Here is a 16337-nt window from a genome sequence, read left to right as displayed (position 1 = left end):
ATTTAAATCAATGAGATACATAACTACCATTATATTGTATAGAGTACTGTATGTATTATAGCTTTGTCTTTGATAACACTGGTTTATTTTGAGAAATGTTATTGAATAGGAAGCTTTTTCTAAAAAACATCATTACTAATTTTTATATTTCAGAAATGTTTATTCACTTTTTAACATAAGGCTTTCAGGTTACTTTTTAGTAAAAGCCATATCCTTCAAAGCTGATGATACTTCCACCAGTAGATCACTTGGACATGTTATCAGTGTTTTAACTTCTTTTGGAAATACAATCTCATCATTTATAGGTGTAGTATGATGTCCTGGTACATGAGGTGGGTGAGGGACAGTTGGAGATGGTGCCGTTTGGGAATCATCTTTATGGTCGGGATGGTGATGACGCCTATGTCTGTGTGAGCCACAGTGGTGATGTTTATGACCTCTCCGACCTGGACCATGCTCATGTGAATGATGATGTTGTCCTGCATCACCAGGTCCTTTGGCATCAGGGTTTTCCTTTCCTTCTTCTGACTTAGAGTGTTCTTTTCCATGATCACAGTGTCCATGTTCATGTTCATGTTCATGATCATTATCCTTAAAAGTAACAACCATATTAATGCAATTCATACAAAAATAAATAAAATAAAAATATCAATTTGTCCAAATTGTTTTTTTACTTTGGCCTAGGCAATATTGAATGGATGCAAATTGTTAATTAAGGAAATTATGGGGGAAATAAATTCTATTCTGTTGTTGTAGATTGAAAGCTCTGAATGTTTTTTCTGTTTGGTATCCAACATGTTAAGAGTATGTAAGTGACTAAAGTATAAAAGTGTGCTCATCGCTGTTGAGGGTAACTGGGAGCTAAGTGGGTATAAGTGAGTGATGACAAGGAGAGTTTTAGGTTCCGTAGCATTAGTTCACTTGACATTCTGCTGACCTTGGCAGCACATTAGGGATAAGGGCACCAAGTGGTCCATTAGCACAAACTGCAGGTCCTGCTACAAAACTGCTGAACTTCTGGAAAGACTGCCATATACAATCCCATCACACAGTACACAATTGCACTGAATTACCTCTGTTGTAAAGCCACTGAATTAACTTAGCTGTAAAGCCGAGGAAGAGTGTATGGGGGAAAAGATAACAAAGACCTTTTGACTGTCGACCTGGACCATGTCGACCTAATGCTTGTGTTGACCTGATGGTGTCGACCCAATGCTTGTTGACCATCATGTTGTAGACCAAATGACCGTATTCCGTCAGCATCCTGGCGGTCAGGATGTCAGCATTCAGTATACCACAGCCAGAATCCCAGGTGCCGTCAAAACACAGGTGCAGGAACATCTAATGGGATCTGGATGCCAGGGCCATAATACTGACACCCGGAATTCTGATTGGTGAGTATGTTGGGAACGGTAGCTGATGGCTGGGGATGGGGGGGGGGGTTACTTTAGGTTTAGGCTCTAGTTGGGGGACCTAGGGATATGGCAAGGCTAGACAAGGCTAATGTTCCCTGCTACCGAGGCTGCAAAAAATATCCAATAAGTAATATACATTCATAATTTGAAATAGGAGGTTTTTAATTCAGATGGACTTGCAATTCTGTGTCTACTTGCTTGTTCTCATGTCCTTGTAAATTATATGAGGTTACAATGTGAATGACAATTTACTCTGGAAGTCAGAAGCTGCTGATAAACAATTTTATTTAATTCAATTAAATTATTGAATAGGCAGCATCTGTGGTCAGAGTGGAGGCAGCTGTCAATCATCTGTAGAGAAACCAACACATGACTGGATAACAGAAGTGATTGACAGTTACCTCCCGTCAGCTCCAAATGCTGTGATGTGTTCTTCTAAAACAAGCAGCATGCCCCCCCATTTATCACATTTCAAATAAACTTTACATAAAACACATTAAATATTTTGTCCTGAGATCCAATTTGTCTCAAAAGAAAAACACAATCGCATTGTCTTCCTTCTTTGTGCTTGATCAGTCATAGCCCAAATGGGTATGGGTCATAGGGTTGACAGCACTAAGGTCGACTGAATGTCGACATGATCAAATGTCGACATATGGGAATGTCGACATGAGCTTAGGTTGACAGGTCATTAGGTTGATACAAGCATTAGGTCGACATGGGCTATGTCTGCAGTCAAAAGGTCGATACGGGGTTTTCAGTTTTTTTTACCCAAATATCGACAGGGCCGTCATGGACACTGTATCAGTGCACCGCATCCCCTCGCATGGCTCACTGCGCTTGCCATGCTTCGGGCACGGTGCCTTGCTACACTTGGCACACTATTTTATTCTACCACCATGCCCTAGTGGATGGTAGGGCATGAATTGCCGCCTATCGGCACATGTCGACTCAAAATAAGTGAAAATACCCCATGTCTACCTTTTGACTGTCAATCCTAGCCCATGTTGACCTAATGTTTGTGTCAACCTAATGACAGGTTGACCTTCCCACATGTTGCCCTATGCTCATTTCGACCGTAGTGCTGTGGCCCCAGCGACCGTATACCGCCCAAATATAAGAAAACAAAAAATTATTTCTGTAACTAAAAACTGACTGCTCGATACGCTAAAGGATGAGAATAAAAAATGAACTGATACTCCTATAAATTTCCCAACACTGACCACTTCTGATGTCAGGCTTTAAATGAATACGTTGTTCTTTTTCTATGAGACTTTCAGGGTTTTTCTGACAAATATGGACAAAAATAAGATTTCACTTTTAATTACGATCAAGCCTATTAAAGTAATGAACAAGGATCTATATTAAGTTCAATTAATTTATTTTTATTTTATCCCAATAAAATATAAAATATTACTTTCATTGAAAGAACTACGTATTTTCGTTTAAATCTTGCATCATATACTTTCCTCATTTGTAGTAATTCACTTACTGTAACTAATACAGTATATGGAGGGGGGTGGGATTGAGATCTGCACACAAAAGAAGAATTTAGGTTACCCTATGAAATCAGGGTGTTCACCGCTATATTGTTTTCTACTAGCGGGGGGTGCTATCCTATCGACTAAATAAGGTAATTTTAGTGAAAAAGAGAAAGAAGAGTAGTCATGGATGCACACCACATATATTTTGTATTTATTAGGTCTTGATGAGTAATATTTACGGGTTTTTATATCTTATGTGGGGAATCCTTTTAATCTTTATTGTGAATTGGATTCTGGATATACCCACAGTAGTTTGGCGAAATACAAGAGGTTAAAATTACTTACATACAACAAATACAAACATTTAGTGATGAAGATAAGAATGGGTGTATAATAGTATTAAAATATAGGTAGACCAGATCTGTACAGTGTGGTGCCTGTCTTTTTAAGCTTGGGATTTCTGTCACCCTGATATATTCGCTGATAAGATGCGATCCCTTGTGGGTATCAATAATTCATGTATCGCCTATACTGGCACATAAAATTTCGGAGTTCAATATCAGTACTGGCCCTTTGTTAGCCCTTATTGTTGAGGATTGCTTATGTTTTGTGCAAAACCTGTAGAATGTAGCCAACACCCGTAGGGTTAGTGTTGGATTTATTTACACATACAGTGGGTGCTGTGGTAATTTAAAGGGATAGATAATCCTCTCTACAGCACTTTCACTTTATTGATTCTACACAGGTTTAGTTTTTAACAAACTGGGAAGTATCTGTCTAAATTAAGTGCATTATATCACTGCAGTAACTTCAGCTAGTTTGTTGCACCACAATGTAGCTAACTGGGTTGGACTGCTACTTCGGCGTCTAATGATTTATTATTTTCTGTTATTATCAATCCAGTGTGCAGTGAGATGCTGCCACCTACTGGTTGAAGAAAGGTTATGCGCCCAAGAGATTTAAAAAAAAAAAATTTTTTCAGTCACACAGTACAAGCTTAAAAAATATTTTTGACAGTTTAACTAAGGTATAATTCCTATTCCACACATATACAGCTCTGTGTCTACACAGCACCCACTGTATGTGTAAATAAATCCAACACTAACCCTACGGGTGTTGGCTACATTCTACAGGTTTTGCACAAAACATAAGCAATCCTCAACAATAAGGGCTAACAAAGGGCCAGTACTGATATTGAACTCCGAAATTTTATGTGCCAGTATAGGCGATACATGAATTATTGATACCCACAAGGGATCGCATCTTATCAGCGAATATATCAGGGTGACAGAAATCCCAAGCTTAAAAAGACAGGCACCACACTGTACAGATCTGGTCTACCTATATTTTAATACTATTATACACCCATTCTTATCTTCATCACTAAATGTTTGTATTTGTTGTATGTAAGTAATTTTAACCTCTTGTATTTCGCCAAACTACTGTGGGTATATCCAGAATCCAATTCACAATAAAGATTAAAAGGATTCCCCACATAAGATATAAAAACCCGTAAATATTACTCATCAAGACCTAATAAATACAAAATATATGTGGTGTGCATCCATGACTACTCTTCTTTCTCTTTTTCACTAATACAGTATATGACCTGAACCAGAATCCTAAAGGCACCTATACATTAGCACGAGGAACCGGCAGAGCCGAATTTCCCATTAGGCACGTGAGGCAGGTGCCTAGGGGCGGCACATGTTTGGGGGCGGCACATGCTTGTGATGGTACTGTCAGTCTGAAATGTACCAGTAACTGCAAATTATCCACTGCACTGTACCATATTCCATTTTGAATAGACGATAGGATAGGACATGGAGATACTGTCCATGTAAACTGTCCTACTTAGTAAATATGCGTACATAATAACAAATAAAAAATGTCATAGTAATACAATTAGGCGGCGGGGGGGATTATTGTTGTGCCTAGGGGCGCCCTCACCCGTAAATCCACCCCAGGGAACCGCATGCCGCCTCGCATGTGATACCTCAGCAACTACCTGCTAGGATGATAGCATATATAATGTATCATATACAATCCCATTTACTGCCCCAGGATACGATGTATCCTTGTTCAGCAGTGACAATCTCTTGGGGGACTTGACTGTACTTTTATCTGATATCGGGTTTTTTTTATTAGTTTTTGTTTGTTGCATATAAAATAGATATATTACCCTTCGCTTGTAGATTTCACAGGACACTTCCAGCTCTTCCTTGTTATCTGGTGCAGTAATCTGTATCCTTCCTTTGCAGAAACCAACATGCTGTGGGTGAGAATATACCCCAAAATTAAGTTATATCCAGTGAAAGATATGTTAGATGGGAGGTAAGATCCCACAAAATTTTGCTTATATATTTCCTTTTTAAACACACTCAGGAGATGATGCAGAGCTGGTAGCAAATAATGGTTGTATATTACTCAGGAAATAGTGCACACAATTACTGCAAATTGCCGACTATATGCAACTCTTTTAACAATTTGTACGTATGGACATCAGATGCCCATAGTTTACTGTATGACAATTTTCTGTAAGTACTATCGGTGCAGCCATTTGAAATGAGGGTGTGATAATGGTTTTTGGCACTTTTTATTAAAAAAAAATTATTTGCCTGTGAGTTGAGTTAGCAAAACCAGACCATGAAACAAAGTATGGCCCAGTTTCTGGCTGCAAAAAATTTTACTTACTGTTTCATTGCCTTTGAGATCCTTGCAGTTTTCTAGGTTAACATCGGCCTGTGTTTTCAAGCAACCTGTTTCTTTAATAGTGAAAGAGAAGTAGTTAACTGGTCCTCGCACCCACTGCCAAAACAAAAGTCACAATGTTGCTTTATGCCAATTGCTGTTTACGTTTAAGTTCTTCAAATTCACAGAAAATGTGATCTTTAATCTTTACAAAGTTATTATTCATATAAATATATAAAAAATAATGGTAGTAAATCTACAATAATGCACTATGGAAGGGAAATAATTACAAGTGGAGCTGCTGAAATAGCAGATACAAAAATGATCTTTGACCGATCAAACTGAAGCAAATAAATGCCTATAAGGAAAATGATATTTCAATACTTCCCTAGCGAGAAAAAATACAAACAATATATACACTATGGGCGGTATTCAATGAGCCTGATTCGCCATGTTTTTATGGAGAATTTGTGCTGTTTGGCGAATTTCTGACTAAAACGGTGAATCACCCTATTCAATGACCACATGGCGAATACATTTGAAGGTTTTTTTCGCCATGATTCACCGAGTAGCAATCGCTATCTTTTTATGGAGAAGTGGAATGTGAACTTTTAAAATAAAGTGTTTTGTTTTTTACATTTGGTGTCTAAAAATCAGGAATTTTATTCTGAGGAGGGGCATGCTATTTTTATTCATGTGCTGTAAGCACATGAATATATATTTAATTTAAAAAATATATATATATATTTTTTTACACAGCAGCCAGCAGGGGGCGCCGGAGCCGAGCCGCTCATTACATATTCATGTATTCACTGCACCCGATCGTTACGATCGGGTGTAGTGAATATACGGTCCCCTGCTGGCACCACCTCCCCCCCACAAACGTTCTGGGGCAGGCAGAGAGACTTCCATCTCTCTGCCTGCCACTGTCCTCAGGCTCCCTGCGGCGTTCGCCGCAGGAGCTCATATTCGCCGGTCAGGGGCAGCGAGCCCCTGACTCGTTGAATACCGCCCTATGGGTAGGGTTGCCACCTCTCTTGGATTTCCTGGATTCTCCCTGAATTGGTGGCAACCCTGTAGGACGTTTTTGCAGTCTCCCGGATTCCAGGATTCTCCCGGAATCCGGGTGACTTTGAAAGCCTACACAGCCTCCCAACTGATTGTGCACACTGTCAGGGGCATAGGGAGGGTGGTTCCAGCGGAGCGCGAGCTCTGGGTGCCAGAAAGGCCACAGGGCATGCACAGTGTGTCTCCAGCACTTGTGATTTCTGCCTGCCCCACAGCTCCCTCTACCTCAGGAATATTTAAGAGAGACCGCAGGAGAGGAGAGGACGGAGAAGCACTGTGCAGCTAACTGCTTAGGATGCTGCAGCAGCGCTTCCTCCCAAACTGAGCCTCAGAGGAGAGATAAGCTGGCTGCTACTGTGTATCATTATCAGGGGACCTCTGCCATCTGTGCTGCCAGCTGATGAAATGGTGAGGCCATTGTGGAGGGGGGGATTTGTGTGTGTGTGTGTGTGTGGTCAGCGTTTGGGGCACATGAAGGGGGGGATCTCCAGGAATCGAAGATGCCTGGGGTGGCAACCCTAACTATGGGGCATACAGTATTTAATTAAGTGCAGGTTAACAGAAGAGGAGATCAGATTCTACTGTACTTATTTAGATTCTAGTGTAGAAGATAATAGGTTGATTGCAATTGGTTTGCTTTGGACAACAGCTCCACTTCTATAAACTTACTTTAGTAAATATACACCTATGACTTGCAACGTGGGTATTGTTGATAAAAACGTAAATGAGCACAATGTTATGTGACACGGTATTGCATTTCTGATCTATCTGACATGGAATTAAGTTATTACTTTGGGCCTCATTCAGAAGTGGGGGCTGCTGCATCTGCTCTTTAGGCTGTTGCTGGAGTTGTGGAAGCAGCTGTGCATGTGAGACCACAGCTGGTGTCACTGACATTAATTCAACACTCCTGTTACACACCCACAGACTCGCCCATAACACACCTATTCTAATGAATAATGCATCCTGCTTTAAATTTATATGGATATCAGAAGTCATCATTAATTTCTGTGACCTCTATAAAAGCACTTGGCCAATAGCCTTGTATTTTCATAATATCACAAAACTCCATAGTTAAGCTACAGTAAGTGCACAATAGGTACTTGTTTCCTATCTGGGCGCCCAGGTTTTCTACGTACGGCACCGTAATGAAATCTGATCGCATCGCATCGTACACATACACGATATTGAACGATGCGATGCGATGCGATCCGATTCGATTTCCCATAGGAAACAATGTGAAATGGCTCAATTTAGCCAAATTATCATAGGAACAATAGTAAATGGGCCAAAAACACCCCTGAACATTGAAATGTCCCCCCAAAAGTAGTTGACGCCACCCCGCCATCAACGTGAACCCGAAGCGTGGCGAGCGCAGCGAGCCCGCGAGGGGCGGCGGTACGCGTCCTCCGACCTTTTCATGCCCTACTATCCATCAGGGCGTGGAGTGAGAATAGAATAGTGTGGCGAGCGCAGCGAGCCCCCGAGCCCGAAGCGTGGCGAGCGCAGCGAGCCCCGCGAGGGGACGCGGATACCTTCACAGTTATACGCGTCCCCTCGCGGGCTTCCCAGGTGTCCATGGCGACGCGGACACCTGGGAAGCCCACAAAGGGACGCGTTTACCTGTGAAGGTATCCGCGTCCCCTCGCGGGGCTCGGTGCGCTCGCCACACTATTCTATTCTCACTCCACGCCCTAGTGGATAGTAGGGCATGAAAAGGTCGGAGGACGCGTACCGCCGCCCCTCGCGGGCTCGCTGCGCTCGCCACGCTTCGGGTTCACGTTGATGGCGGGGTGGCGTCAACTACTTTTGGGGGGACATTCCACTGCTCTGTGGGTTTTTTGGGGGTTTCTGGCCCATTTACCATTCTTCCCTATGCTGATTTGGGTAAATTGATCCATTTAACATTGTTTCCTAAAGGAAATCGAATCGGATCGCATCGCATCGCATCGTTCAATATCGTGTATGTGTACGATGCGATGCGATCAGATTTCTCTACGGAGAATAGCATGGTGCGCAATTAACTTAGCGGGCGCCCAGATAGGAAACAAGTACCGCACAATATATCATTATTGAACAGATTTGTCAAAATTGTATGAAAAACCTATTTTATTGTGTAGTGTGTAGGTAGGACCATTTTGGCCAAATGCCAATAAAATGGTTCAATAATGTCTAGACACGTTGACCGTTAATTGTCCAATCAGTCAGCTTGACAGAAAATATTGTCCATATCCCAATATAGTGCAGGTTATGTGCATTCTCGATAATCTTCCCTTATTTATCCTGTTTACCTCATCCTCCTTGAGGGTGGACATATGATAATTCGGTGTGGAGGAGAATATGAAACTTTTTAAAATAAAATCATGGGTAGTGCAGAAATCAGGTCCCATTTGTCAGATCAAACAAAACAAACACACGTAATATGTACCTACATCCAATTATATGTTTTACTAAACAGAGTACATAAGTTCATGTAAAACATACAGTTACTGGAAAAGTCCAGCTTTAACTGCACTTATATAGTGTGTGTGTGTGTGTGTGTGTGTGTGTGTGTGTGTGTTTATAGGCCACCACCAAGGATCCTCTCATTTGGATGTAGTTGTCTGACATGGACATTTATCTTACCTGTGATGTCACTCTTTCTACATGGTCCAATTTATAATAATGGGTCTGGCTGCTGTCTTTATTGAATAGTTTAACCAAGCGATCCGCCTTTGCTATAAGTTCAGGTGTGATATCAGTCAATGCCGGGCAGTCTGGACACTTCATGTGAACTATTTTTGCAGAAACTGAAAACGAAATAAAATCATTACATTTGTACAACTGTTCTAATGGTGTGTACACACGGTCAGATGTGCCTTCCGATTCGATGTTTAGTTTGATTTTTACTTTTCCCCTTTTTTTTATTTTTTCTCTACTCCTGTCAGATCTGCTTTAAGATTTTCACTTTTTACCATAAGATTTACTATGTGATTTACTATGTGATTTACTATCAGATCGGACATCGGATCTGAAGGACATCGCAAGGCGCATACTATGCAAGCGATCTCCTTCAGATTTCCACTAAAAAGTCTTGCCTGCCCTCTCTATTTACGATCCGATTTCAGAGGACACGGGAGCGCGCATCGCCCTCAAATCGGAGCCTGAAGCCCTAAAAACATACAACCTACATCCGATTTATATCCGATTCCGATCCGATGTTGACTATATCGTCAACATCGGAAACTAAATCGGACCGTGTGTACACACTATTACACTGAGGTAGCCAACCCTAGTCCTCGAGAGCTACCAACAGTTAATGTTTTCCAGCTCTCCTCACAGAATCACAAGTGAAGTAATTAGCTCCAGCTGTGGATCTTTTAAAAATGTGTCAGTCAGTAATGAGTGCACCTGTGTACCTGCGAGGTGAGCTGGAAAACGCGAACTGTTGGTAGCTCTTGAGGACTGGAGTTGACTAGCACTGATCGAATGTCTTACCACTGCATAACAGTTATTGTGACAATCCCTCTTCCACCCCTTATTCACCTAAGCAGTCACCCCCCCCCCCACCCCCCCATACCAATACATCCTGCATATTGCTGTACCTGGAGTCACAGTGCAGTTATACTGCAGCAGATTCAGTATTCTCCATGGCCTGGATATTAGAATAGCGGCTTTGCAGTCACCAAGCGCCTGTAATGTAAATAGCATTGCTTTAATAAAAATACAGACCTTCAGTGTAGGCAGTGGTGTAGCTAGAAATTTTGCTTCCCCCTGGCCAAAACAATTTCCGGCGCGCCCATCCCCCCCCCCCCCCCCAAGATGGGACCCGCTCATTACATATGCACGGGGTGGGGACCCGCTCATTCAATATGCACTGCACTAGGTCCCCGCTCATTAGATATGTTCAGACCCAGTGCTCACTGCATCCTGGGTCGCCTGTCAGTTCAGCCAGCGGCACCCACCACAGACCCCGCTGGTGCCTCTCCCCCAAGCTGCTGCGGAGTCTGCACATATGTAGCTATGCCACTGAGTGTAGGGTTACTCCTGCTCTATATAAACACACACCTCTCTAAAATACAGTATACGTGTTCACACACAGCCGATGATGGCACACAATATTTCTTCAGCTATATACGTCTACACCGTCAAAAGGTCGACATGGTCAAAAGGTCAACATTCAAAAGGTCAACATTCAAAAGGTCAACATGAGGTTTTTATTTTTTTGGTGTCTATGTCGACATAGGTCAGTATCGACACCGTCTAAGTGTGCTGCGTCCCCTCTTATGACTTGCTATACTCGCCATCCTACAGGCACAGTCCCTAGCTGCGCTCAGCACACTATTATATTCCTACTTCCCGCCGTAGTGGATGGTAGGGCATGAAATACTGCCTGTCAGCACGTTGGCTCAAATTTAAAAAAAAACTCACGTTGACCTTTTTCATAACAATCTTTGTCCCTTTGAACCTTTTGACTGTCGACCTTTTGACCCTCTTGACGTTTTGACTGCTGACCAATAGTGGTCGACCTTATCACAGACGACCTATATATCGATCTATCATGAGTCCGGATACTGCTCCTGACAGCTGCAGAGGCTCCAGTGGTGTCTTTCAGGTCTCAGCAGTCATTTGACTGTGACATTTTTCATAAGACCACCAATCCGCCATCATTCGGGTAAGTATTTAATTGCAGATGACCCAAACCCTAATCCCTTTCCCTAACCTTCCCCTTTCTTATGGTGCCTAATCCTATGCCCCTCCCAGTCTAATTGTAACTTCCCAATAGTGTCTAACCCTAAACCTTCTGCCTGCAGCCTATCTCTATTGCTGACATTCTAATACTTGCCTGTTCATAGAAAGGCTTCTCACTACACTGTTTGAAATTCTTCCCACTCAGGACAGAGCAATTTGTTTCCATGACTGAAAAGTCTATGTAGTAGATGTTGCCTCCAAGTATTTTCAATGACTGCAACAACAAAAAAAAGAAAATTTGATCAAATGAGGTAATAGTATCATGATTGGGCCTTTATCATTTACTATGAAAAAATACATATTCACATAGACAAATGCAGGTTTTGCTGTAAAATGCATCTCATAAAAGCCAACTAAAGGTGCCCACACACTAGAATGATGTATAAATGATAAGATGTGTCTAAAGATTTCCCTTGAACTCTCCATCAGTCCTGGACAAAAGAGGTAAAAATTTGCCATTACACATTATGGCACACACCGTAATGCATATTACATATTATGCCACATGCCTTAATGCCCATTACATATTATCAGGGTAGCCGGAGCCGGGGGTCAGGGTAGCTGGTGCCTTGCATTGGGGTAGCCTGTGCCACGCTGGGGATCGGATAGCCGGCACCACTCATCGGGTTAGCCGGAAGGGGATTGGGGTAGCTGGTGCAGCACTGGAGATCGGGATAACCAACGTCATACATAAGATAGGGGTAGCTGGTGCTGCACCAGAGATCTTGGTAGCCAGTAAGGGCTTGGGGTAGCACTGTGCCGGGGATCAGGGTAGCATGTGCTGCTCATCGGGGAAGCTGCCTGGTGATTGGGGCAGCTGGCATCGCAACATCGGGTAGCAGGTGCTGCGCTGGTGATCGGGGTAGCCGGTTGCCGCACATCGGGGCAGCGCCAGGGATGGGGTAGCCAGCGCCGTGCCGGTTATCATAAGAGTCAACATAGGGGAGTGCTTCTTTGGCTTTGCTCCCCCTCACCTTGTTCAGGGTGAGAGTGACCAAACATGAATCTCATTAGGGATTCCATGCGCAGTCCAATGGACCTTTAGCTGCATACTTTTGATCTTCCATACAGCAGAGAATAAGAGAAGATGTAGCTAAAGGTCTGCGGGACTAGGCATTGGATCGCAATCATTCATGATTAGAATGATTTGCGGTAAAACCAGCCTATTGGTCAAAAAAGGGCCAATAAGTCCAAAAGTGTGTGTGGGTGTGTGGGTACCTTAAGGGAAAAAAGGAATTAAGTCCTGTTCTACAGAAAGCCAATCAAATGCAATGTTTGAAGGACAGTAATGTTACTGGACCAAGAATATTTTTGACGGACACAACTCTCTAGTCTGGTGCTGCTGTTCTATTGGGGATAGCTCATTACCCCAAAACCGTAAACAAGAACATGCAAAAGGTTGACCTGTGCATAGAGTAGAGTTGATTAATCAATAATTGGCATTTATTAATTAATTATTTAGTAGTAAAAATAATAAAGATAAAATAAAAATAAAATATTACAAAAAGTACAACCTGTTGTTTCTATAAAGAATAATCATGAAAACATGATAGTTTGTAATATACACACAATACTTTGGTTAGTAAGCATATGGGCAAGCAGGGTATTTTCCTAATATGTCCATTAGTTGTTATTAGTGGACTGTGTCATCAGGCATATAGCTGTTAGTTGTTAGTATTATTAAATGATACAGACTACGCCTGGGTACTTTCAGTAACAAGATGATGTATAGTTGTACTTGTATTTGCAAATGTTAATTTCTTATGTCTGGCCAGAGAATTACAAAATGGGACCTTACAGTTTAATACAATCTTCTGAGTCTCGAGCCTCCCAGTTGCTGGTGTCGATTAACCTGGGATGCAACTTTATCCAGAGTGGACGTTGAGAGTGGTGACCGTGTCTGCTGTAGGTATGTGCAGGGCCGGCAACAGAAATCTTGGGGCCCATTACAATGATATTTCTGGGGCCCCCCACATAATCCCAAATCCACACAACGCTCTTCTGCATGAGCCTTAACCTTTCGCTGCTCCAGATTCTGTTTTCAGGTGCGGACTTCTCTCATTCTCAGTCCTGCTGGCTTGGCTCCTGCTGCTTCTTCTTGCTGGTTCCGGCTGCTGCTGGCCTGTCACTTTCACAAAAGAATGCTGAGCACTATGAGCAGGCAGGGAAGGTCTTTCGCAGAGTGCCGAACAGACGACCAGACCAGTAAAAGTACAGGAATCAGAGACTGAGAACACAGCACCAGCGGTGGGTAAGGCTGTGCGCCTGCGGCACCAGGCCATGCGCACACACAGAGTAGATGGCTCTGAGCGCCAAGTGGCAGGGCGCACACACAGTAGACAGCAGTGGCACACAGTGAGTCAGTCAGCCTCAGCCAAAAACAGATGGTGCACAGTAGATGGCCGGCCCAGAAGGGTCACTGACAGGCCAGCTAGTACAGGCAGTGGCTGTGCCCAGGGATGGAAGCTCTGGGGCCCTTCATATCTCTGGGGCCCGTCACACTTGTCCCCCTTGACCCCCCTGTCGCCTGCCCTGGGTATGCGTGTTGGTCTTTTTCTTGTACAGTGCTGAGTGGTATAACCACTTACGCGTTTCCCCGTCTGTTATCAACTATCAGCGGCTTCATCAGAGAGAAGTATAGCAAGAAAGAATGCTGGGAGGCTTGAGACTCAGAAGATTGTGTTAAACTGTAAGGTCCCATTCTGTAATTGTCTGGCCAGACATAAGAAATGGACATTTGCAAAGATTACAACTATACATCATCTTGTTATTGAATGTACCCAGGCATAGTCTGTATCATTCAGTAATACTAACAACTAACAGCTATATGCCTGATGACACAGTCCACTAATAACAACTAACAGACATATTAGGAAAATATTCAACACCACATGTGAAGTCTTATTCCCATCTTAGTAAACTCCCCCCGTAGTGTCAGATCCAAACAATTTGATTTCATCATTAGTGGGGAGTGAGATAAGCTTCGGGATACCAATCCTAGTGAAATTTCTTTCTCCGAAATAAGGGTTGATTGTGGTTGCAGATGCACCCCCCCCCCCCCCCCCCCCACACACACACACACACACTGCAGAAAAAGGTCCATAACATAAATGGGAGTGGATTCCTGAAAAAGTCTCTACGGCCTACATTAGGATCACTTGCTTATTTTCCATTAAAGTCGAGGATAATGTAATTCATGTAATGGTGTGTACACACGGTAGGTATGCCGTGCTATGCGAGTCCCAATACGATCAGATCGTATCGGGACTCGCATAGCACGGCATGCATGGAGTGGCAAAATTTAGAATATATAGTGCAGATCTGCACTATATAGTCTTGCCTGCCCTCTCTATTTGGCTTCCGATTTGCACTCACACGGGAGCGTGCATCGGTAGCGCATCAGGCTCGCAAGTCCTAAAAAAACACACAATCAGCATGCGATATGGCTTCCGATGTTCACTATATCGGCAACATCGGAAGCCATATCGCACCGTGTGTACACACTATAACATTTTTGTTATTGCACAACATTACTGTTATAAAAATGTCACTCACCTCTTGCTGAAAAACTGAATTAATTACTATTGGCGCCAGTACAAATCCTTTATCCTGGCGTTCATTTATTAAGTCTGCTGCAATCTCTGTCTGCGCCCTGGTTTCATTGCAGTTTAGTTGGGTTATCTTGGGTTTTGGAGGAGGGCTGGTGGCAGAACACAGCGACACCAGCAAACACAAGGCTAGTGCATAAACCGGCTCCATTTTCAGGGGTTTGTTTAAAGGGTTTTTGGACACTTTTACTCCAAAAACACCATATTATATAGTCCTTGATTATTTACTATCTGCCTCTCTTTGACCTCATTCTTGCAGAACTACAAATAAAGGTAAATGATTAGAAGACTCTCATTTGCCAAATACGAACAGTGTAGAGCAGAGATTTTCAACCTTTTTAAAGTCGTGGCAAACTAAACAAGATTAAAAAATTCCCAAGGCACACCATCAGTTTTTTTTTATCAAATATGATACATATAATAACAAATATCGACTTATATTTAATATATGTTGATATTTATTCTTATTTCTCTTAAAATGTGTAGAAATAAATAGGTTTTACTTGAATAAGAATATCAGCGGGAAACCTGTGCTTGGTAATGTCTCATGATGTCTCTTGTCTGAGGACAGATGGTTGACCCTCAAGTCCTCCTCCAATGATTAAAGCTGTGACCTGTTTTTACACTTCATGGTGTTCATAGCAGAAAATGCAGACTCACACAGATACGATGTGGAGAAAGGAAGTAGTGCTTCAATCTCCTTTTTTGTGACCATGGGGAATCGGAGGGAGACAACCAGAATGAGGCCATATCTGTTGATGAGTGCTTTAATTTCAGCCCTCTGTCATTCCTTATTTCTGCCAGCTCATCTTCTTCTGCAACACCAAGGGGAGTATTCAATGATTGTCGTGCTCCCGCAGCGATCTCCTGACGGGGGAGATGGCTGCGGGGCCCTATTCAATGCTGTCTTCCCCGACAGTATTGAACAGGGGTTCTCGGCAGAACGAGCCCGACATCACAAGCTGTCGGGCTCGTTCTGCCGAGAAAAGCCAAAATAGGCGAGCTCCCGGCCGGAGCTCGTCTATTTCTGCCCTCAACTCGCGGTCACGCCCCTTTCTTGCCGCTCGGCGGCCGGTACATTGAATCCCGACTGCCGAGCTCAAGTCGAGCAAAGCGAGAACAGGACAGGGGCACGGCTGTCGAGCTTGCTCGACAGCCGTACCCCTGACATTGAATACCCCTTAGTTCGGCTGATGTATATGCACTTGGCACAAATGGATCTCTCATCCAGGCCAAGGAAGAAATATAAAGTGATGGGAAATACTTGTCAATGTCGTTACTCAGCAGTAAGAAACTTTGTCAAACTAAATTGACAACATTTTTGTCAAGTCTGCAACTTT

The 16337-nt window shown here is 42.9% G+C and overlaps 1 protein-coding gene across 1 annotated transcript; it reads right to left on the bottom strand.

Annotated features, from left to right (window-relative positions):
* Window positions 1–139: 139 nt before the first annotated feature.
* Window positions 140–15193, bottom strand: LOC146064304 (fetuin-B-like). The gene is made up of 7 exons (XM_083177629.1): window positions 14945–15193; window positions 11484–11603; window positions 10243–10330; window positions 9284–9447; window positions 5594–5707; window positions 5082–5171; window positions 140–591 (listed from the first exon to the last, which is right to left on the bottom strand). The coding sequence occupies exons 1-7, from the start codon at window positions 15146–15148 to the stop codon at window positions 190–192; spliced, it is 1182 nt and encodes a 393-aa protein (XP_083033755.1). The 5' UTR covers window positions 15149–15193; the 3' UTR covers window positions 140–189.
* Between the last annotated feature and the right edge of the window lie 1144 nt (window positions 15194–16337).

This window comes from Crinia signifera, chromosome 3 (genome assembly GCF_055691185.1).
Source record: "Crinia signifera chromosome 3, ASM5569118v1, whole genome shotgun sequence".
Lineage (NCBI taxonomy): Eukaryota > Metazoa > Chordata > Amphibia > Anura > Myobatrachidae > Crinia > Crinia signifera.
Note: the sequence above shows the minus strand (reverse complement) of the source record. Positions and strands in the feature narration are given on the sequence as shown.

Bases quoted from the DNA above. Each gene is read 5' to 3' on its own strand.
- LOC146064304 (XM_083177629.1), bottom strand. From the start codon at position 15,148: ATGGAGCCGGTTTATGCACTAGCCTTGTGTTTGCTGGTGTCGCTGTGT. The intron at 10,331-11,483 runs GCAAGTATTAGA...TTTACATTACAG, and splicing joins AGAAGCCTTTCTATGAACAG to GCGCTTGGTGACTGCAAAGC. The intron at 592-5,081 runs GTAATATATCTA...GTTACTTTTAAG, and splicing joins GTGAAATCTACAAGCGAAGG to GATAATGATCATGAACATGA.